This window comes from Mauremys mutica, chromosome 4 (genome assembly GCF_020497125.1).
Source record: "Mauremys mutica isolate MM-2020 ecotype Southern chromosome 4, ASM2049712v1, whole genome shotgun sequence".
NCBI classification, from domain to species: Eukaryota; Metazoa; Chordata; order Testudines; family Geoemydidae; genus Mauremys; species Mauremys mutica.
This window is the reverse complement of record NC_059075.1, coordinates 64,618,380-64,640,940: the sequence shown is the minus strand read 5'-3', so window position 1 is coordinate 64,640,940 and position 22,561 is coordinate 64,618,380. Positions and strand designations below refer to the sequence as shown.

Genomic DNA, 22,561 nt, shown 5'->3' with positions numbered 1-22,561 from the left:
TCTCCTGTCAACTTACCTTACTCTTCTCGTTGGGGGTAGAGTACAGGGGTTGACTGGAGAGCGATCTGCTGTTGATTTGGCGAGTCTTCGCTTGACCCGCTAAATTGATCTCCGTGGATCGATCTCAGAGCGTCAATCCGGCTGTAGTGGAGAAGTAGCCTTAGGCACTTTTTAAATGTTTTATCCAAGATGTGGGAATGGATTTCTGTGCCCATAAGGAATGGATCTGCATGGCCTGAGTCTGTGTCCAAAACCAGGGGCTCTCACTTTGCCTAGGTAGAGTTGCTGGAGATATTATCCTAGCCAAAGTGGGGGAAGGAGAAGGATTCACTTAGTGTTCATTCTTCCCTTCACTTAGAGCTGCAAATATAAGAGCGAGGGGAGTTAACTTGCGGCATTCCCCAGGTCCTGGCCCTTTCTGAGAGGGCTGAGCCCTGCAATCCTTCCTCCTATTGCGCTGTCAAGCTCCCCCTTCCATTGCACTTACAGTTGGCTGCCACATGGCTCCAACTTGGGTATCTGCAGCATGTACCATTTTATCACCCTGGGACACCCTGGTGTCACCTCTTTGCATATCCAGTGGAATTAGTGTGAGGCCTGTTGGAGCCCCTGTGTTTTGAGGGCACCTGAAGACCTGGGAACATTTCTGCCTACACAATAAGCTGTAGCTCTAGAATTCTAAATATTGCTTGAAGTCCTTTTAAAACCTTTGTTCTGTGTATAAAGGATATCTTACATCTATCTGCCGGGAGTGTGGAGCCACAGCGGAGCCTGGAGCTCTCAAATGAAGAGGTAACAAGAAGGAGATAGAGATTATAGAAAGCAGAGCTTCAGCTATTCTCTGCCCACTTCCCACCTAGAAAATCTAGTTGCTTGGTGAACCCCACTGGGTGTTTTCATCCTTGGTGATGGTCTAGGATGGTGCTTTGCTTTTGATTCTCACCCCCCACAAATGATGGTGGAGGGTCCTGGGTACTAGAAAAGGGGAAGCTTTGCTCAGACACTGGTGAGCCCTACTGATTATTTGCTCTTCTGATGTGACTGTTGGAGGGGACACTTCTTTGTGTCTTTCTGTTTCTGACCCTGAAATAAGCATTGCCATTTCCTTTGGGCAAGGCGGCTGCTTTTGAAGATTTTGCTCAATTTGTCAAGATGATAAACTCATAGAAAGAAACAGAAATGGGGTAGGACTGCAGTGAATCAGATTATTTAATAACTAGTCAGAATGCCAAACTTCCTTTTGTTGCAACCTCAAATTTCCTCCGAAGCTCTTCTCCCAACAGCATGCGCTCCAGTTCAGGAACAAAAGTACCTGGATGCAGTGTTTACTGCGATGATATGGCTCTCCACCATGGCACTGGAAGCAAAAAAGAGAAAAATTGTCCTCCCAGCAGACCACTCTACTAATGGCTGAGTGGGACTTACCACCATGTTGCCCTCTACTGTCAATAGGGTGGTCCTTAGGCATCTTTTTTCATGGCTTCAATCTCACAGGTCACCTCAGTTTACAGATGGCCTATGATGAAAGAAGTGAGGCAGAAGATGCCTTGAGTACCAGTTGCAAAAGCCTCTGGTTGAATTTGGCCAATTATCATAAAGACCTTTTAACACAAGAGCGGCCATGCTGGGTCAGACCAAAAGTCCACCTAGCCCAGTATCCTGTCTTCCGACAGTGGCCAATGCCAGGTGCCCCAGAGGGAATGAACAGAACAGGTAATCATCAAGTGATCCATCCCCTGTCGCCTATTCCCAGCTTCTGGCAAACAGAGGCTAGGGACACTCTCCCTGCCCATCCTGGCTAATAGCCCTTGATGGACCTATCCTCCATGAACTTACCTAGTTCTTTTCTGAACCCTGTTATAGTCTTGGCTTTCACAACATCCTCTGGCAAGGAGTTCCACAGGTTGACTGTGCGTTGTATGTGTGTTTCTTTTGTTTATTTTAAACCTGTTCCTATTAAGCATATTATATTGTGGCTTTATGGGAAAATGAAGAATTGTTTTTTTAACTCCACTATAGCATCTGCAAAATCTTGATCAATGAATTTGTTTTGCGTGGTTGGCAGCTTGATTAATCTGGGCAGTCTGTGCCTGGCTGCTGATTCTTGTTGTGAGGGAATTTCTAGTTATTTTGCAGATTTAGACTGAGTTATTTGCATTTGTGGCAGCACAGAATTATATCTTGTGGGGAACAAACACCAGGTCATCTTTGCTCAGATTTCATCATGTGGCACTCACTGAGGTACTGGAGGTGTTGGGTGAATTTTTAACCACAGTCTGTGACTTAGCTCCATGTCCCTCCTGTTTGCTAAAGGTCATTTGGGAAGAACTAGGTCCATTGTTGGTGAAATTGTCATTGCCTCCTTTGAAGAGCACAAGTTGCCATCTGCTTTGAAGGATACTTGCATATGCCCTTTGCAAAAGAAACCATTGCTTGACATTAACTATATGAGCAATTATTTAACCATTTTAATCTTCTCTCTTTTGGGTAAGATAACTGAAAAGGTTGCAACAAGATGCTCTTATAGTATCTAGGTGCCCCAGATCTCCTTGGCCCTTGTCAATTTGGTTGCAGACTTGTGTACGGTACAGAAACACAACTTGATGGATAATGAATGATCAGGTGTCCACACTAATACTATTAGATCTATCAACTGCCTTAATTGCAGTTGACTGAGAGTTGTTTGACTGGCCTATAGTTAGGGTGACCAAACAGCAAGTGTAAAAAATCAGGACGGGGGTGGGGAGGTAAGGGTAATAGGAGCCTATATAAGAAAGACCCAAAAATCAGGGCTGTTCCTATAAAATCAGGACATCTGATCGCCCTACCTTCAGTCATAGGGCTTGGCTACACTTGCAAGTTGCAGCGCTGGTAGAGGCTTTCCAGCGCTGCAATTAGTAACCGTCCACACCTGCACACCTGCACATCCAGCGCTGCAACTCCCTGGCTGCAGCGCTGGCTGTACACCTGGCCAGGTTGGGGTGTAGCGATTGCAGCGCTGGTGATCCAGTGCTGCTCAAGTGTGGACACACACCAGCGCTTTTATTGGCCTCCAGGAAATAAGGAGATATCCCAGAATGCTTTTAACTAAATTACTTCCTTTGTTTTGTTATGCAGCCTCTCTTTGTTTTGTTGTGAACTCCGCTCGGAGCTCCGTTGAACTGCTTATCTAAAAAACAAACACTGATCACAGCAAACAGGAGCTATCTGTACCTGGCTGTGAACGATCAAATGAGAGGCAAGCAGTTTGCTTGACAGAGAAACAGCGTTGGATGCAGGCTGTTTGCAATTAAGACTAAGGGTTCGCGAACATTTTGTGATTTTTCAATCCAGGAAAGCTAACACACAGTGTTGGCTCCAAAAATCCACTCTCTCTCTCTATCTTCCCCGCTCCCTGTCACAGTACACCACAGGGAGTGAGTGAAACAGCGGGGAGTCTGTGTTGGAGGCAGGCTGTTTGCAATTAAGAGTTAAGACTAAGGGCTCGCGAACATTTTGTGATTTTTAAATCCAGGGAAGCTAACACACAGTGTTGGCTCCAAAAATCCACTCTCTCTATCTTCCCCGCTCCCTGTCACAGTACACCACCCTCCACCCCCCTCTTTTGAAAAGCACGTTGTTGCCACTTGAATGCTGGGATAGCTGCCCATAATGCAGCACTCCCAACAGCGCTGTAAATGCTGCAAATGTGGCCACACACCAGCGCTGGTAGCTGTGAGTGTGGCCACACACCAGCGCTGGTAGCTGTGAGTGTGGCCACACACCAGCGCTGTAACTCCCAGCGCTGCAACTTTCAAGTGTAGCCAAGCCCATAGGTAGGAATTGTGTGTCTCTGTTCCTTCCTGGCTGAGAGAACCCAGAGTTATATTGGGAAATTCCTCATTGACCTGGAAGGCACTCCTGTACAGGATTCTATTGAGTCGCTTCTCTTGCTCAGTAAATATATGGGACCCTTAGTGGCGTTAATGAGGAGGATGGGCTGAGGACTCGGTCTGGTTAAGATGAAGGTGATGATGACAGGCTGGGGGAACGAATAGAAGGAGATGGCAAAAATTATATCTGCCCTCTTGACTAATCAGTGGAGCTGTTTTAGCTGGAGCTCACTTGATTAACTGGAAGGTAGCTGACAGCAGGAAGTTCTCCATGAGCACCCCCTACCTCTGACCAGGGCCGCCCAGAAGGGAGGGCAAGTGGGGTAATTTGCCCCAGGCCCCGCAGGGGACCCCACGAGAGTTTTTGGGGCCTCTGGAGCAGGGTCCTTCACTCGCTCCAGGGGCCCTGGAAAACTCTCGCAGGGCCCAGGCCCCCGGAGCTGCTTCTGCTCCGGGTCTTCAGTGGCAATTTGGCGGCAGGCATCCTTTAGCTCCAGGACCCACCGCCAAAGTGCCCCGAAGACCCGCAACGGAGGGTCCTTCCACCCCAGGACCCGCCGCTGAAGTGCCGGGTCTTTGGTGGCAATTCAGCGGTGGGGGCCCCCCGCTGCCAAAGACCCCAGGCCCCCTGAATCCTCTGGGCGGCCCTTCCTCTGATTATGGGCTCCACTGGAGTCCAAAATCATAGGCACCAATGTTGTGGGTGCTCTGAGGCTGGAGCACCCATGGAAAAAAAATAGTGGGTGCTGAGGACCCACCGGCAAGCCCCTCCTCCCCCAGGGAGGCCCCTGGCAGGCCTCACAAATCAGCTCCTCCCCATCCCGCCAGCACCTCCCTCCTGCCGCGATCAACTGTTTGGCGGTGTGCAGGAGGCGCTGCGGGGGAGGAGGAGGAGCGGGGGGCAGGAAGAGGCAGGGGAGAGGGTGGAATGGGGCGGGAAGAGGTGGGGTGAAGGAGGGGCTGAGTGACGTCATGGGAGATTTCCCCAGATGCTGGGGAGTGGAAGGGACCAAACCCTTCAGGATTCTGGGACACTGCTCTGCAGCATGGTGGGCTGGTTGCTACCTGAGAGAGCCTGGCTGGGGAGGTTGCTTCCACTCCCTGCCTGGGCTTGGGTGCCAAGGATCGGGGATGAGTGAGCTGGAGCCCCCCCTCCCAGCACATTTCCAGCTCTCTCAGCTGCGGTCCCTGGTGGCTGAGCCTGGGCAGGGAGCAGAAGCCACCTCCCTAGCCAGGCTCTCTCAGGCAGCTGGCAGGCTGCAGGGCAGCAACCAGGAAGGGGCGGCTTTAGAAGTGACTCCCTTCTGTTCCCTGCCCAGGCTCCCTCTTGCCAGGGAGAGCAGCAGGACATGCAGGGGGGCCAGGCACAGCGGAAGGACAGAGTGTCCCCTTCCTGCAGGTAATGTGCAGCGGGGAGAGCACGGTGGCCCAGGGCTGGGCACGGAGGGGTGGTTGTTCAGTGGGACACGTGCCCTCCCCTTTAGATCATGCCTCCCAGTATGGGGAGGCACCAGTTGTCTATGGGGCGCCCTTCAAGGCATGCTGCAAGGCTCATCTCTGTTCCCAGGGTTGGAGCATGGGTAGAAAGGGCCAGGACAAGGGTTTTCAAACTTTCATAATGTGGACCTCATCTCAACAGTGGGATTATCTTGGGGAGCCCTCCTCTCCCAACTTGGTGACAATTACTGCAGCTGCTTACATGACAAAGGGTTTGTCTAATGAATGTTTAGCCTTTTTTAATGCAAGTCAGCAGTTGGAAATAAGGACCTAAGCCAGCACCATGTGACAAGGAAGCTGTCCACTGACTGCCAGCAAGGGGTCACCACCACTTTAAGAATTGGCTTTGAGACAGAATGGGGTTTTGGTTTGTCTCTATGCTGTAGCTTGTGGCTGGAGTTTAAGTGGTTGGGCTGATTGCATTGCTAGTCTTCTGTTGTGCAGTCCTGTATGTGATGTTTTCATGGATAGGGCCCTAGTGTGATAGATACCTTTTGTCCCTCTTCCTTTTAGAAATAAATAAAAGTGGTGCTCTAAGGGCATGGCTACGCTATGGGCACTACAGAGGCACAGCTGTAGCCACTTCCTACATCGATGGACATGGTTTTTCCATTGATGTAGGTAATCCACCTCCCCGAGGGGCGGTAGCAAGGTCAATGGAAGAATTCTTCCAGCGACCTAGCCTCATGTACACTTGGGATTAGGTCAGCTTAACTATGCCACTCAGTATGAATTTTTCACACCCCTGAGTGACATAACTAGGTCACTCTAAATTTTGACAGTAGACCAGGGCTGAGGGGTCCCCACGCAGTCAGAAAGCCAAGTGGGTTGCACTCACAGATTGGTTCCACAGCGCTGCCCCATCGCCCTCCTATGCTATGCAGCAATTGTTCCTGTTTAAACTCACCTGTAACTTTACTCCAGCTACATTTGAGTTTCTGCCCCTGGTAATGTAATGGTGATCAGCTCCACACAGACTGTTATGGTGAAACTCACTTAATATATGGTCAGCTTGTGTAGGCATCTGTTACTTTCATGGCTGCCTCCTGGACATGCAGGTACTATGCACTCTCTCAAATTGCCACCTTCACCAATTTTCTTGAGTGGAAGACTAAAATATGACCCTGTGATGTCCTGTCACGCTGTGATGGCCCTTTGTGTCTTCCTTTCTTTCTGTTGCTGATGTCACAACACAAAAAGAGATTTTTCCCTAACTAGTTGAACTGGGGATTTCAGGGTTAACCTTGGCCCTTTGGGCACCAGCTGTGATACAGCAAGCCCTAAGTACAGAGACCTCCTTGCTAGCCCTCTGTGTTCATTGGTTCTGTCACGGCTTTCTGTTACCTACAGCTGGAAAACCGGGGAGTGGGGAGCCTGCTCAGCCTCCTGCGGGGGAGGTACCCAAACCCGCTCAGTTTACTGCATGTCACACAATGGACAAGGCTCCCCTGGGGTGGTGGATGATGCCAAGTGCATGGCCTTTGCGGAGCAGCCTCGCAGCACGCAGCCCTGCAACATGCGACAGTGTGCGACGTGGAGCACAGGGCCCTGGTCGGAGGTGAGTTCACACATTGAATGCAATGTACATATCTGACAACCACCCTCTGAGCTAACACACCAGGGACTGAACCAGGGACCTTCAGAGCTAGAAGTGTGAAATGCTACAGCTTGAGCTAAAAAGACAGGTTCTCCATCTAGGGCTGCAACAGACTTAGATCCTGTGCAGATTGGGCAGAGAAAGGGACTTGTAGAACATACTCTGTGTAGACGGAGGACCAAATCTGCCTTGGTCCTTGATCTACAAAGGCATTGCACTAAGCTGTATGTCTGGGCAGAGTTCAGCCCATACATGATATTGCAAGTTGGATTGTTGGTGCCTGGGTATATTTGTGTCTCCACAAGGGGGCACTCTTTGAACCACTTACATGCAGGCCAGCCAGTGAGGAGGACATTTGAAATCCTAGAAACATAGAAAGGCGAGAGATGGAGGACACCTATTAAGTCCTGTCTAGTCGATCTTCAGTGCTGGGCTGAAATTTATTCTCCAGAACTTACTTTCAGTCCAGCAGTACAGCCTGGCAACATTTGTATTGCTGTGTTGAGACATTGCACTGCCTGGAAAGGTACAGCACCATAGAATCATAAAAGATTAGGGTTGGAAGAGACCTCAGGAGGTCATCTAGTCCAATCTCCTACTCAAAGCAGGACCAATTCCCAACTAAATCATCCTAGCCAGGGCTTTGTCAAGCCGGGCCTTAAAAATCTATAAGGATGGAGATTCAACCACCTCCCTAGGTAACCCATTCCAGTGCTTCACCACCCTCCTAGTGAAATAGTTTTTCCTAATATCCAACCTAGACCTCCCCCACTGCAACTTGAAACCATTACTCCTTGTTCTGTCATCTGCCACCACTGAGAACAGCCTCGTTCCATCTCTTTGGAACTCCCCCTTCAGGTATCAAATTCTCCCTCACTCTTCTCTTCTGCAGACTAAATAAGACCAGTTCTCCTGCCTTTCCTCATAAGTCATGTGCCCCAGCCCCCCAATCATTTTCATTGCCCTCCGCTGGACTCTTTCCAATTTGTCCACATCCTTTCTGTAGTGAGGGATGGGAGGCAAAACTGGATGCAATACTCAGATATGGCCTCACCAGTGCTAAATAGAGGGGAATATCACTTCCCTCGATCTGCTGGCAACGCTTCTACTATAATGCAGCCTAATATGCTGTTAGCCTTCTTGGCAACAAGGACACCCTGTTGATTCATATCCAGCTTCTCGTCCACTGTAATCCCCAGGTCCTTTTCTGCAGAACTGCCGCTTAGCCAGTCGATCCCCAGCCTGTAGCAGTGCATGAGATTCTTCTATTCTAAGTGCAGGACTCTGCATTTGTCCTTGTTGAACCTCATCAGATTTCTTTTGGCCCAATCCACCAATTTGTCTAGGCCACTCTGGACCCTATCCCTACCCTCCAGCATATCTACTTCTTCCACCAGCTTAGTGTCATCCACAAACTTGCTGATGGTGCAATCTATCCCATCGTCCAGATCATTAATGAAGATGTTGAACAATCTAATGTGACAATGTGGCATAACATCATGGCGTTACAATTCCTGAAACAGATTCAGGACTCTACATTTGTCCTGAAAGATGCAGAAAAAAATATATGAATATGGCGACTGCTACAGATTCCGGAATGGTTTGGATACTAGGAATCATGACAGTGAAATTAAAAGAGGAACGTGGCATTGAAAAACACTAAAAAATATATAAAATGTAATTTCTAGCATAGTGGTCACAACACAGCCCCACCCTGTGAAAAAACAGAGAGTTCCTCTTCTCCCTCTGTCATCAGGAGTAACAGATTAGGAGCCAGACTGTGGATCACTTGAGTGGGACAAGGTCTTTGGGCCTGGGATCTGGAGAATGCAAGAACCTATGTCCTCTTCCCTGCTCTGAAATCCTTACCTTGTGCTGATTTCTGGCAGGAGCCACTAACATAATAACCTGTAGCTTGTGTGTATCACTTTGCATCAGTAGATCTCAAAGCACTTTACAAAGGTCATCAGTATCCTCATCAATGGAGAAACTGGAGAGGTGAAGTGACTTGCCCAAGTCATCTAGCAAGCTAGTCATAGAGTCAGGAATAGAGCCCAAGTCCCAGGTCAGTGCCCTGTCCGTCAGGCAACTGTGCCTCCTATACAGCCTAAGAACGATGGCATCTCAGTAACATACGCGTTAGGCTGCTTCTCCGGTGGTTGTTCATACTGTACGTTTTCAAAGCTGATGTCTATTTTGAAATTGGGGAGCAGAGCCAGGAAACTTAGAGGTACCTGGCTGCATTCCCTATAACAATCAGGGTCCTTCTTGCAGTGCTCAGCTAGCTGTGGAGAGGGCATTCAGACCAGGACTGTCACCTGCAGAACTGAGTTGGGCTCTCAGACTCAAGACTTTGCCTGCCTGACAGAGCCTAAACCACTCCTCAGCCAGCCCTGCAGCAAGGAGAATTGCATCCAGAAAATTGGTTGGCACATCGGAGCTTGGGGCCTGGTGAGTGTCGTTTCCTCATGGTGCTCACTTCATCAATTAACTTGTGCTCATGCAGTGTTTCTCACATATTGCGCTGTAATTGAATCGGTCCACATGTTGGTTGTTGAGGCCGAAAGCACATACTCCTTTGTTATCAGCTCCATGGCTCACTGTCACAGCTTGTGCCTGCTCCAAAAACAAGCCCGGGGGGGGGGGGGGGAATTAACATTTCAGTGACTGTGGCAGCATGCAGCTGATACACTGAAACAATCCACTCCTGTTGCTTCGTTATTCCCATTTCTGTGATGCCACTATCAACATCACAGCTACCCATTTGAATGTGACAGACGGAGTATGAGGTAGGCTCCATCTCTATTGGGCTGGACATCATGTTTGGTGAATTGAAGTATGTTCAGGGTAACCCAGTTTAAACAGAGGGTCGTCTGCCTAAAATTTAGATAGAGGGCCAAACTGTGTTTAGCCTGACTTGTGATCAGGATCAACACCAAAGCTAGTAGGCAATTTCCCAAACTCAATTTTGCCCCATCTGTGCCAGCTGAGTTAGCCTGGACTGGCTTAAAAGATGCTAAGCACAGTTCCTGGCACCATGTAGATGGGGTCTTAACAAGGCTAGGTGAGCCCTTACACCTTAATCTGGTTCTGTCTGATGCGTAGGATTCCAACAAAATGAGGGAATGGGCGCTTGGTTTGGGTGCCTAATTTTGAAAATGATGTCCTGTATCGGATTAAAGGCGAGAAGTTTCTTGCTGGGGCAGATGGTTTTACACAGATACTTGCTCCCCATTCCCTGACTAACTTGCCTTCATTCCTGGCTGCTGCCAATCCCTCCCTGCCACCCCCACCTTACTTCCTAGTAAAGGTGCCAATGCCAGTCAGCTATGCTACCACAACCATCAAACCTGGTTTCTCCATTGTCAGCCCCATTGTAATTTGGTACCTGGCCACAGGGAAGGGGGACTTTAGGACTGTGCCTAGTACGGCTGTTGGACCCCAGTAACAGTCGAATTGCTCCTAGGCATGTTCAACACTTCCGTGTTGGTCACACTGTCATTCAGCAGGCTGCCATGGGCTATGCTTTGGCATGTTTTGCCAGCTGCTAACCATGTTCCTGGTCAGCATGCCAGGCTCATGGGGTTACTGTGTTCTCTCTTCCTGCTCTCTCTCCTCATCTTTCTGCCCAAGTGTTCGAAGAGCTGCGATTCAGGCATCCGAAAACGCCAGGTCATCTGTGCTGATGGCGATTCCAAATTCTACCCCCCTGAGACATGCAAGGCCAGCCAGCCACAGACCCCAGCCGTGCTGGGAAGCTGCAACACTCAGCCCTGCTATCTGCCACAGCGTAAGTGACATTACTAGACATCTGGATTTTCCTAGGATGTTCCTGCTTTTGAATAAAAATTCCCAGTATCCCATGCCAGCAGGGCTGATTGTTTCGAGGCCTCTGCCTCTTGCCTGCCCATTCGTGCAGCTTTCATAGAGCAGCTAGTTTCCTCCATCTGCCCGCAGTGCCTGGAATGGGTTTCCTGCTACCTATGCTATCTGAAACATGTTCATAAGGCATGTGAGCAACACCAGTGCCTTCCCCTTTTGAGACTGATGCTTTTAATTCCTGTATTTCCCTTACCTGTCTGATGGCCTCTGTCTTGGCTGACACTGAGGATTGCATTAGGGACCACCAGAACTAAAAGTGTGAGTCTCTGCAGCTTGGGCATGGATCTGTAGCCTGGGGCTGTAACAGTCTCATCTTCTGTGGATCAGGTATAGATGGGGGCACACAACATGCTGACCAGGGTGTTGTTACAAACGCTAGCTCTCCATACTTCTCCCTCCAGCCATATAGGGGAATCAAACCAAATGTACCAAAACCTGTCCTACTGGGTGTATCACCACAGAACTAGGGGTACTGCTTTGATGTTCCATCCAGTCCAAGCTGTCCCTCAGCATGGATGCTCTGAGCAAACAAAATTCCTTATTGGCTTCAGGAGCTTTGAGGTCTCCTACTGGCCACATTAATGCTACGGTTCCACTCCCAAAGCCATAGGACCCACTCCTGATTGATAAATGAACCACGTCTTGGCTTCAAGCAACAGCAACCTAAAAATAGGCCCCAGAATTAGTTACCTGAAGTCTCACATGACAGAGCAGACAGTGTTTCACCATTGCTTAGCAGTGCTAACCATAGGCATCTTTGTTAATCTGTCTTACTATCTCACTAGCCCCTGCTGGGCAATTAATTTTTGGCACACTGTGAGAGATGGATTCTGTTGTCCAGAGTTAGGATATTGCCCCTCCTGGCCTGAAAGCTAAAGGCTGCAGAGATGCTGCTGTCCACAGCTGTGTCATGGCAGATCCACAATGTGACATTTTCAACATGTCATCTGGTTGTCTAGGGGCTTTCTCTCCCCCTTCTTGCCTTATAGGAATGTGGCAGTGGATTATGCAGGTTGACAGAGAACAATGCCAAGCTCCTCCCACACTGGGTCCCCCCAGGAGTTGGAATAATTTTGGGGACACTTTATCCCAATCTGAATATTTCTTCTCCTGTCCAATCCCATGGCACAGGTGAATACAGACACCTGTATTCACTAGTCCAACCCACTGCCTATATTCTGTCATTTTTCCATCTCCTTGCAGAGGTTCCCAGTATGCAGGATACCACAGGGTATGACATCAGCCGAGAGTACTTGCTGACCCGCTACTACCCAGACAGTGGCACAACAGGTTTGGAGGTCTTATGTTTTCTTTTATGATGTCCTCTTCACTGTTTTCTTTATTTCCTTCCTTTATGTGGTTTCCATGAGCTGCCAGGAATCCTAGGGTAACAATTTATGGATCCTTTTATATCTATATTGAGTTGTATCTAGATACAAATTCACAAAGGAACGTATATATGTATGCATAAATCCTAGACTTTGATATGGGCGGCATTAGGCATAGGGTAAATGGAGTGCCTCCTTGGCAGTCATGTCTAAGAGGTTGCCAGGAGAATAATAAGTTTACTATGGTCCCTTGCCAGCAGGCCAGTCCCAAACCTTTCTTCGCCGCCTGCAGACTTTCTCCTCATCTCATCTCTAGAAGAGTTCCCCTGTTTCCACTCAGTTTTGTGCTGCAGGCATCTTTAGGTTTCAAGTCTGTCTCAGAATCTTGCATTGGCAGCTCCAGTGCCTAATTTTGAACTACTGCAGCTGATACAAAAGATATATGGGAACTAAAGACACCCAGAAAATCTGAGAGAACAGGGAACCCCTATTTGGAGGAGGAAGTGAAACAGGTGGGGGGCACCTCAGGTGTGTTAATGAGCTGGGTGGGTTGGTAGAAGAAAGGGAGTAGCCAGCAAGTGATCTGAGGTGACTGATGCCATATTCATTCTTCACTAAGGTCATCATTCCTTTGAAGGCCAGTCCCTGTGTATTGAGAAACCTGCTAAACACTTGCCCTCAGTCACTTTATAATAGGAATATTTGAGGGGCAAAACTGCCCATCTGATGTAGCTAACAGTGTCACCTGGACTAGTGTGAGGACAGGAAGAATATTGTTAGAGACCATTTCTTAAGGGTAATAGGTCATCTGGTAGCACAGTAATCTTAAGGAACCAGAATTCATCGTGAATGGGAACCAAAGCTTCAGTCAGGAAGTTTCCTGTGACTTTCTCCCAGGTGAAAAATGTATGTTAACAAGTCTGGCCTCAGTGTCGGACTGGTAGAGGACTCCTTCCATCTATCAATGTGCTTTGAACAGACGCAGAGGAAATAGAGACTGGATTTTGATGCCCACCTGAAATGTGCTGCATGCATTAAGGATTTTTCTTTTCAGTTTATAGCAATGAAAGAACAGTCCAAGGTAGCGCCACACACCACCAGTTCCAGCCCAGTGAAGATCATAGCTCCAACTTCTTGCCTCTTCGTTGGGAATCCCACTCAAGCTCTTCAGGATCCCGGCAGTTCAGCTCCCATCAAGATATTGCCACAGGGACTGGCCCTTGGGACTGCAGCCAGAGCCCTCATGGCTGCTGCTCAGATGGTCACACTCCGGCTTCTGGCCCCTTTGGGCAAGGCTGCCCTTTCAGCACATGCCATCAGAGCAGGTTGGATGAAACAGTGGGGTTTGGGCTGGTGGAACCACCCTCTATGACTGGGTTGATGTTTACAGACTGCATTTGTTGGGTCAGGGTTCCAAATAAGAAAGATTTTGCTAAAACCCTTTATCTTTTCCCTGCAGGTATGGATGCTGCCCTGATGGAATATCAGCTGCCCAGGGCCCCAACAATGTGGGTTGCACACAGTATTACAGTGATGATTATGTGAGCAGAAACAGGCCCACTGCAGCCTCCCCAACGGTAAGTAAGTGCCAGAACTCTCTAGAACCTTTTGCTAATAATATTGAGATCTGGCTGAAATAGCCCATTGTTTTCAGGGTTTGGCTCTGGCCCTGGAGACTGATGTTTTTGGCTCCTGTTCTGCTCTTCCTTTATGTCTCCTGACAATAACTCTGGAGAATTGATAGAGGGAAGATGCTAGATGCCCACTAAGACAACATTCCTATCTGCTGCTGCTCAGTGAGCCCCAGTGGAATTCCTTCGTGACATGGGTCCGGGTGGTGGAGTGGCAGCTGCAGCTTGTGTTGCCAGGTTGATGAGTGGAGCACCCTCGTTTGGGGAAGATTCAATATTCCTTATTGTAGGATGCTGAACCAAACTCCCTCTCTCAAGGCAACCAGAAATCGGCAGCACTGCATGTGGAGAGGGAAGTATTTGATTGTTGTGCCTGTGTTTGATGTATGGTTCCTGCCATTCTGAGGCTACCTTGGATGTGATTGTTTTTTTCTGATAATGTCAGTTGATAGGTCTTTGCAGTGGGAGATGCTAGGTTCCAGGACTGTGTAGAGTCAGTTTGGGCTAACAAGGTGGTCCAGAACAGGTTAGCGGGGCATGCCAAAATGCAAATAGGGGCTGGATGGCTTAGGAGATACAGAGAGTTTCACACTTCAAAGTTGCCCATTTTAACCTAGCCTAAGTGAATAATGACTGACATTCCATACCATACCATACCATACTTGGTGCTGCAGCAGTAACTTTTGGCTTTGAATTCCTTTCACTAAGGCAAGCCAAGCTTTGTCCCAGCAGAACCCGTCTGATGAGTGTCGAGGTTCTTTGTATGGCTGTTGCTATGACAACATTGCTTCAGCTTCGGGACCTCAAGGGGAAGGATGCCTCAACAGACCCAGCCAACGTAAGTGATGTTTTGGCTCCCTGCTTTAGAAATGTGCCTCCCCTGAAAGGAAAGTCCTACAGAATGTAATAGAAAATGTGACGCTTTGTATAGGGTTTTTCACCTATCCTGTAAAATGTAATAAAAATAATCTCCCTGCAATAAGATTCTGTATGATGGTTGGAAAAAAAAATTAGAGAAATTCCTATTAACCGCCTATTGATTTCATCTCTGTTGGAGTCTATAGGACTTCCTCATAAGGGCCACTCTGCAGGCCACGACTCACTCATGGCATCTCTGCTTGCATTGATCCCCTGTCATTTGCCTTGATCCATAATATGGAGATATATGTATCTCTTAGAACTGGAAGGGACCTTGAAAGGTCATCGAGTCCAGTCTCCTGCCTTCACTAGCAGGACCAAGTACTGTCCCTGACAGATTCCCCCTGCTGCAATCCCTAAAAGGCCCCCTCAAGGATTGAACTCACAACCCTGGGTTTGAGCAGGCCAACCCTCAAACCACTGAGCTATCCCCACCCCCCAAATATGGAATGCTTCACAAATTTGCATGTCATCCTTGCACAGGGGCCATGCTAATCTTCTCTGTATCATTTCAATTTTAGTATATGTGCTGCCGAAGACAAGCTAGGAATCATCCTATTATCAGTGGGCCATATCCCCCCCAAACAAGCCTATTGACCCCAGTATGGTTTCAGGGCTATAACTAGGGGTCAAATGTGTCACTTAGGGCTTCAATTGAGGATTTTAAGCCACATCTCTGAGTAGGGGGCACTGCAAAGGCATGGTGCCCCAGGAGGAGCTCCAGGGAAATTGTGTCACTCAGTTTTGTTCCTTTAGCTCAGAGAGCTTGCCATGTGCCCCATTCTAGGATAGAGCTGCTCAATCCCCCAGGACACCGGCTGTACTTGGCAGAGTAGTGTCAGGAGTGAGCTTATTACATCACCTTCCCCAACCCCCTTCTCAGAGCACAGGGACAGCCACTGGGAGCATTTCTGCCCAGCCACCCCTGGGAAGGAACAACTTCTTGCTCACTCCTCCACACCCCTACAGTGGCCACTCATAATCTGGGCTGTAACATCTGAAGCTGTTTCTCCGATTCATCATGGCTCTAGGGAGTCAGAACAGTGCCTGTGAGCCAGCAGAAAGCCCAAAGTTCATAGGCCCACGGGGTTACATTTATTCCTCTGTCCTAGCATGTGGGGTCCAGAGCACCTTGTGTTACCCTAGGTTTTGTGACCAGTTCTGGTTTCAAGCCTTGGGCTGGATGAACTTGGAATGACACCCTCCCTCCCCAGTCCTATAGCAGGAACCCCCGAGTACAAGAATAACTCACAATTGTGTAACACTGTGCTGGGCTATAAAACCTAAATGAAGACCAGCAGCTCCTGGGAGGTAGGTGGTGTTATCTCCATTTTACACATAAGGAACTGAGACACAGAGAGGTGAGTGTGTCTTGCTCAAGGGCAGAGTTAAGAATAGAACCCCAGTCTCCTACTGCCTAGCTGGGTGTGCTACCCATGAGACCATTCTCCCTCCATAGACAGCAGCCTTGGGTAGCATGGTGATGAAGCTATCGGGGCTATGTGCTCAGTAGAAAGGAGATTCCAGGAGTCAACTCTCACATTCAGGTCTCTTTCTTTTCTGCCGTTTGTTGGTAGCGTATCCTGTCAAGTGTCTGCTGCCCAGTGCCCAGGGCCCCTGCACAGACTGGACCACTCGCTGGTACTTTGTAACTGCTGTTGGCAAGTGCAACCGGTTCTGGTATGGTGGTTGCCATGGTAACACAAACAACTTTGCCTCAGAGGAGGAGTGCATGAGGGCCTGCCAAGGCTCCATGGGAACAAGCAGTGTGGGGCACCAGCACCACAGGGGGACTTTGCACATCCACTCTGGCTCCCACCCACGCGAGGGAGAAGCCCAAGGACACCTGCAGCCATCTGCAAGAGGAACTGAGAGTCATAGCCAAGGAGGAGGAACACGAGGGTCCTTCCACATTGACCAACCTGGGCCTGATAGCCACACAGCATGGCAGGGCACAGGGCTGCACCACAGGGAGAATGGCTGGAGAAGGACCATGAATGTGGATATACTGCCAGAGTCTTCACAGAGGAATGGCACATTGGTTAGCCAGCGTTGGGGCTCTCATCACTCTGCAGCTCCTGGGGGAAGGAGGACGGACCAATCAAGCCGGCTGCATGGGAGAGGGGAAACAATGGTGTCTGGGCACTCGGAGAGGCAGCTAACTGTCAATGGCCAGGTGGTGCAGCATGAACATGAGCAGTGGCGGAGTTCCTCTGGAGCAGACACTCCTGGGGTGGATAGATTTGGGCATCAAACCTCGCCAGGTTCCACCTTGCAGCGAAGCTTGTACAGGTGACACTTTTATACTACCCCACTGTGATACCGAAGCACCGAGTGCCATCTTCTACAGGGGGAAATGTTTTCCAATCCACAACTAACTCACTCTTCTGAAATGTCCCACTACAGATTATTTACAATAGTGTGCCTGTGGAAAGCCAACTGTCCATGTGATGGGGATGTCTAGTACCCACTTTACCTCTTCTGGAGCCCAGTCCTGCACATCTCATACAGCCATTGACTTGAGTGGAAGTATTGGGTGTGTAAGGAATGCAGGATTTGGCCCTTAATCTCCATCCTTTATATCAAGTGGGCACTTTACAGGGATCCTTGTTGGTCAGCTCTGGCTCCCATTTAAATCAACAGGAGTTGTGCTTGCTTACACCAGGGTTAAATTTGGCCCTGTCTGCGATTTCAAGACTTTGTTTTGGCATGGTAACGGAGCAGCAGTAGGTTAATACTAGAGATGGATCCAGATCCAGCTGATGAACACCCCACAGATCAAAGGCATTTGGATTCAGATTTGATTTAGTTCTCCCAGACTAAGGGGTTTTAATGGTCTCTGCCTCTACCTCATCAATTGGCTGTCCACAGCATCCAGCTTGTCAAGATCCGTCTTCTCCCTCCTAGGAGAGGTCTAGCCCTGGATTGCCGAGTGCAGGCTCTCAAGCCTCTAGTCTCTTACAGAGCTATATATAACAGACCTCTGGGTTACCTTAGCTCACTATTGTGCAACTCTCATCCTGTCCTGAAGGGCTACCTTACGGGTATGTCTACGCTGGAGCTAGAGGCATGATTTCCAACTTGGGTAGACATACCTGCATTAGCTCTGGTTGAGCCAGTGTGCTAAAAATAGAAGAGTAGCCACATCAGTGAGAGGGCATAGCTGTCCAAGTATGTACCTATGATTTCAGACAGGATCACACATGGGCAGCGAGTCCCTCCTGCCAGTGTGGCTACACTTCTCTGTTTAGCACAAACACTCAATCCGAACTAACGTGGGTATATCTACTGAAGCTGGAGATTATGCCTCCAGCTTCAGTGTAGATATACCCTTAGAGAAACCAGAGAAAGGGTGGGGGAGCGAGAGATGGACACAGGGAGTGAAATCCTCTCTCTGTCTGTCAGAGTCATCCTGGAAGGAGCTGAGTCCTCTGTAGTGGAGGCAGCCTTGGGACAGACCATTCATCTTCTCTGCAAGGCTGGTTCTTCTCCCTTCCCCAGAATTGAGTGGCAGAAAGATGGGAAGCCACTATCATCTGACAGGTAAGTCTGGTCCCATGTTGCAAATCCTGTTCCGACATCACCAACCCCTCCCCCATTACAGTTTGCAGAATCTTTTTTTCTAGAACATTCTCAAAAAACAAAATCACTAGGTAAACTGGAAAAGCCTCTCCTAACTGAACCCCACTACTAAGTGATACCAGAAAGGCCTTAGGCATAGCAATAACAAATAGGACGTTAATTGTTCGATGTGGTGCAGCTGAACACATGTATTATCAGGTAGAAAAAGATTGTCACATGGCCAACTTTCAGCAACAACACCCAATTCACAAGTGGTTACACAAGTGAGTTTTGAGTGCAAAGTCCTTTTCAGTGTTGTTGGAAGACGGTAGAGTTGCCCAGGAAGTGCATCGATAGCCTACCATGTATACCTTGGAGTGCCTTAATGCTGTCAGATTGTGGCCACTCATCCCATTTAAAATTTAACTTAGAGAAACCCTTCTTAAATCTCAGCTTTACAGGGTTTTCTGGGAGGTCTCCTGTGGCAGTTTGTTGCCCAGTAGTCACCTTCTATTGTAAAAACTAAGGTGGGAATATTGAACAGTTCCAAGTCTTGTTTTACAGTGAAGGGCCACACACTATGGCTGAAAGGGCAGCTCAGCACTTCAAGGGAGGGGACAATTTAAAACAGTCACTGTGTCTCCTCCCTCCCCTTTGTTTCCCCATCTCAGCTTCCTCTTTTGACCTCTGTCTCCCCTCCTCTCACCCATTCAATAACCTGGGGAGTTTTGTATTCCAGTGATGAGCCATTCACCACAGGGAGGTTATTGCAGTTGTGACATAAACAGCCCCAATTGGCCCATCAAAATGTGGCTTTGGACAATCAGCATCCACAGCCAGGTTCTTGTACGTAACTGCATGTGTTCTATCTGTAGGCATGCCTACCAGTCTGACAGTTCCTTGGTGATAAGCCGTGTCAGAGCTGAGGATGCTGGGATGTACACATGCATAACTTCAAATGGGAAGATGGAGAGCAGACAAATTCAGCTAAGGATCAAAGGTGACTTATTATCTTCCATTTAAAACCAGAATATTAATTCTTTTCTGCCCCTTTTTAGGAGTCATTGGTAACAGGAACAATTAAAGTCAGTGGCACAGGCAACTTGTAATGGAACTTTGAGTAGACACAGCTGTGTGTTCTGCTTAGGTATGTGCATGCCCAGTGCACTGGCATTGCATTGGAGAACTTTGCCTAGCAATACTCATAGGAATTGCACTCGCTCCCTGCTGTCTTGGCTCCTCCTCTGGCCATATAAGGGCAGCACCACCCCAACCCCCTCAGTTTTTTCACATGATCCGTGGCTAGATTTGGAGCTCTATCATCACTTGATAATTGCCTGCTCTGTTCATTCCCTCTGAAGCACCTTGCATTGGCCACAGTGGGAAGACAGGATACTGGGCTAAATGGACCATTGGTCTGACCCAGTATGGCCATTCTTATGTTCTTATGTGGTGTTTTTCACCTCGCACTCTTGGTCTTGGTCTGAGAGACTTTTTCTTGTATGTAGTAGTTAGTAGTACCTTAAGTTAAGTTTAGTGTTCGTATAATAATAATTGGAGTAGTTGGCTGCCCTCACCAGGGTTCAAGCATTGTCCATCATGTGGGAGGGCCATTTTACAGACAATTTTAAAGTATATCAGGACTTCCGGAGGTTTGTGGCCACTACCCTGGGTATCCAGGCAGAATTTCTGCAAGGGAATACATATAAGCTGCTGGATATTCCCCAGTCATCAGCTCCAGGGAGAGTAAGCATCCCAATAAACGAGGCTCTTCTGAAGCCTGCAAATGCACTCTGTTGCCTCCCACAGTGAAGCATTTGGAGAAGCAGGACTTCATTCTCATGTAAGATTCTGAGGGTTTCCACTCCCACCTGGACCCTAACACTCTGGTGGTAACTGAAGCGAATGACAGGGCACGGTAGGGGAGGTATAAGTCTACCCCTAAGAACAAAGAGTCCAAGAGGATGGACTAATGGGAAGAAAGATTTATCTCCCCTCTTTCCTGCAAATGCACATCGCGGACTAGCAGGCGTTGCTCTCTAAATATGACTTTGTCAATTGGTTGGCCATGTCTGTGTTCAAGGACAAGTTGCCAGAACCCTCCAGGGAAGAGTTTATGGTACTCATTGTGGAAGGCCATATACTGGCCAACACCTCGTTGCAGTCAGCTCTGAATGTGGTAGATGCTATGGCCAGAATTATGGCATCAGCTGTGACTACGAGGGCCTCAGGGCTGCAGAATTCAGTCATTGAGCCCGATGTGCAGCAGACCATTGATGAATTACCATTTGATGCACTGGTTTTGTTTTCAGGAAAAAATGACAAAACCCTGCACTCTTTTAAAGGCTCCTGAGCTACTTTACATTCTTGGGGAGATTGTGCTCTTGCCATGACGAGATGCCACTGTAGTGGGCAGCAGCAGCAATACCACCCACAGCATTTTTTCAGACAATCCTTCCATCATTTAAGGCAGCAGGACTATTCCCAGAAGGGTTGTAGAATCCTCTGGTTCTGGGTTTAACCAGATGGCTCCCCTTGCACTGCACCCCTGCCCCGGCATCCAGCAAGCACCTATTTTGACTCGTGTCCAGAACAGCAATCTAGTGGTGTCCTCTTGTCCCTCTGTTTGGGAACAGGCTGGTGCATTTTTACGGTTTTTGGGACTCGATTACCATAGAGAACTGGGTCCAAAGCACTGTCAGATCATATTATGCCATCCAGTTCTTCCTCCATCCATGTCCCCCCTCCCCTCTTCAGGGACCCCTCCCACAAGATACTGCTCCTTGAGCAGGTTCAGTCTCTAATGGCTCTGGGGGCTGTAGAGGAGGTTCCCTTGCAGCATCAGGGGCAGGGCTCTACTCATAGTATTTCCTGGATCCCAAGCCCAAGGGAGGGGTGAGACCTATCCTCGACCTCTGTGACCTCAACAAATACAAAGCTGTCTTATATCCAGAATATCTTACACCTTCAATCTTAAGGTCTGGCACTTATTTCATTGAGAGTCCACCTGGCAGCAATTCCGGCATTTCATCCATCCATCCATGGGAAGTCAGTGTTTTCAAACTCCATGGCAGTGAGGTTCTTGAAAGGAGTCACTCATCTCCATCTGCTGATTAAAGAGCCAATTCCTTTGTGGGACCTTAATACTGTCTTAGAGACTTTTATGGGGCCTCCCTTTGAATCTCTAGCAACTTCTTCTTTCCCCCTTCCGTGTCAGCAAACTGCCTTCTTTGTGGTGATGTCTGCAAGGAGGGTGGCTGGGTTATATGCTTTAATGGTGGAGCTCCCTTACACACAATTTACGGAAGACAAAGTAACCCTGCAGCCGCACCCTAAGTTTTTATCCAAAGTGGTTTCCCAGTTTCATTTGAAACAAGCTATATACTTACTAGTGTTCATTCCTAGCCCCATTCCACCCCAGAGGAACATCTTCACACACTGGGTGCCAGGTGATGTTTAGCTTCCTATCTGGATAGGACCAAAGCTTTCTGCTCCTCATCTCATTTGTTTGTGTCACATGCAGACAGCATGAATGGTCAAGGGGTCTCTTTACAAACAATCTCCAGGTGTCTAACTTCCTGTATAATAACAGCATGCAAAGTAGCCCAAGCTACACCACCTCAAAGGGTGCAAGCTCATTCCATGAGAGCCCAGGCAACATGGACAGCATTCCTAAGTGCCATTCCAAGATTGGACAGTTGCAGGACTGCCACTTGATCCTATGTGCATACTTTTACAAACCGCTCTGGCCTTACTGCTGCACCCAGATCAGATGCAAACATTGGGAAGGCAATTTTGCAGTCCTTGTGTAAACAGACTCCAAGCCCCACCTCCTATGAGTACTGCTTGCAAGTCACTTGAGTAGAATGCACAGCTGCATCTGCTCCAAGAAAAGAAAAAAAATGTTTATCTACCTGTAACATTGCTCTTGGAGGTGTGATGCAGATATGTATTGTATGCCCCACCCTTTGTTCCCTCTGCATTGGAGTCTGTGCTGTACTTCTGATGTTCAGTGCAAAAGAACAGAGGGGGTTGGGACAGTGCTGCCCTTGTATGGCTGGAGGGTGTGTGCCCCACCCTTACGGGTATTACTAGGCAAAATTCTCCGGCTCCAGCGCACTGGGTGTGTGCACACATCTAATTAGACTACATGGCTGTAACATGTCTATAAGAACAACAGTTACAGGTAGATAACATTTTTTTTTTCTCCATTGCAGTGTCTTGCTACCTTCTTCCATGGCAGTGGCCACAATGTGGAGAGCTAGCCATAATCCC

General features: G+C 48.4%; 1 protein-coding gene and 1 non-coding gene across 5 annotated transcripts in view; one reads left to right on the top strand and one right to left on the bottom strand.

Moving 5' to 3' along the window:
- Nucleotides 1-22,561, top strand: part of PAPLN (papilin, proteoglycan like sulfated glycoprotein) — a 78,514-nt gene that overhangs the window by 47,850 nt on the left and 8,103 nt on the right. For 3 of the 4 annotated variants that reach the window (XM_045013475.1, XM_045013474.1, XM_045013471.1), the window contains exons 12-22: nucleotides 727-792; nucleotides 6,720-6,927; nucleotides 9,241-9,417; nucleotides 10,600-10,756; nucleotides 12,052-12,138; nucleotides 13,231-13,501; nucleotides 13,636-13,753; nucleotides 14,516-14,645; nucleotides 16,303-17,017; nucleotides 18,131-18,268; nucleotides 19,162-19,286. In XM_045013475.1, the coding sequence (XP_044869410.1) occupies nucleotides 727-792; nucleotides 6,720-6,927; nucleotides 9,241-9,417; nucleotides 10,600-10,756; nucleotides 12,052-12,138; nucleotides 13,231-13,501; nucleotides 13,636-13,753; nucleotides 14,516-14,645; nucleotides 16,303-17,017; nucleotides 18,131-18,268; nucleotides 19,162-19,286 (2,192 nt within the window). The remainder of the gene's footprint in view (nucleotides 1-726; nucleotides 793-6,719; nucleotides 6,928-9,240; nucleotides 9,418-10,599; nucleotides 10,757-12,051; nucleotides 12,139-13,230; nucleotides 13,502-13,635; nucleotides 13,754-14,515; nucleotides 14,646-16,302; nucleotides 17,018-18,130; nucleotides 18,269-19,161; nucleotides 19,287-22,561) is intronic. The other variant, XM_045013472.1, reaches the window with a different exon arrangement.
- Nucleotides 15,164-15,267, bottom strand: LOC123370560. Its single transcript, XR_006579458.1, has one exon. It is a non-coding gene; the product is annotated as a U6 spliceosomal RNA (small nuclear RNA).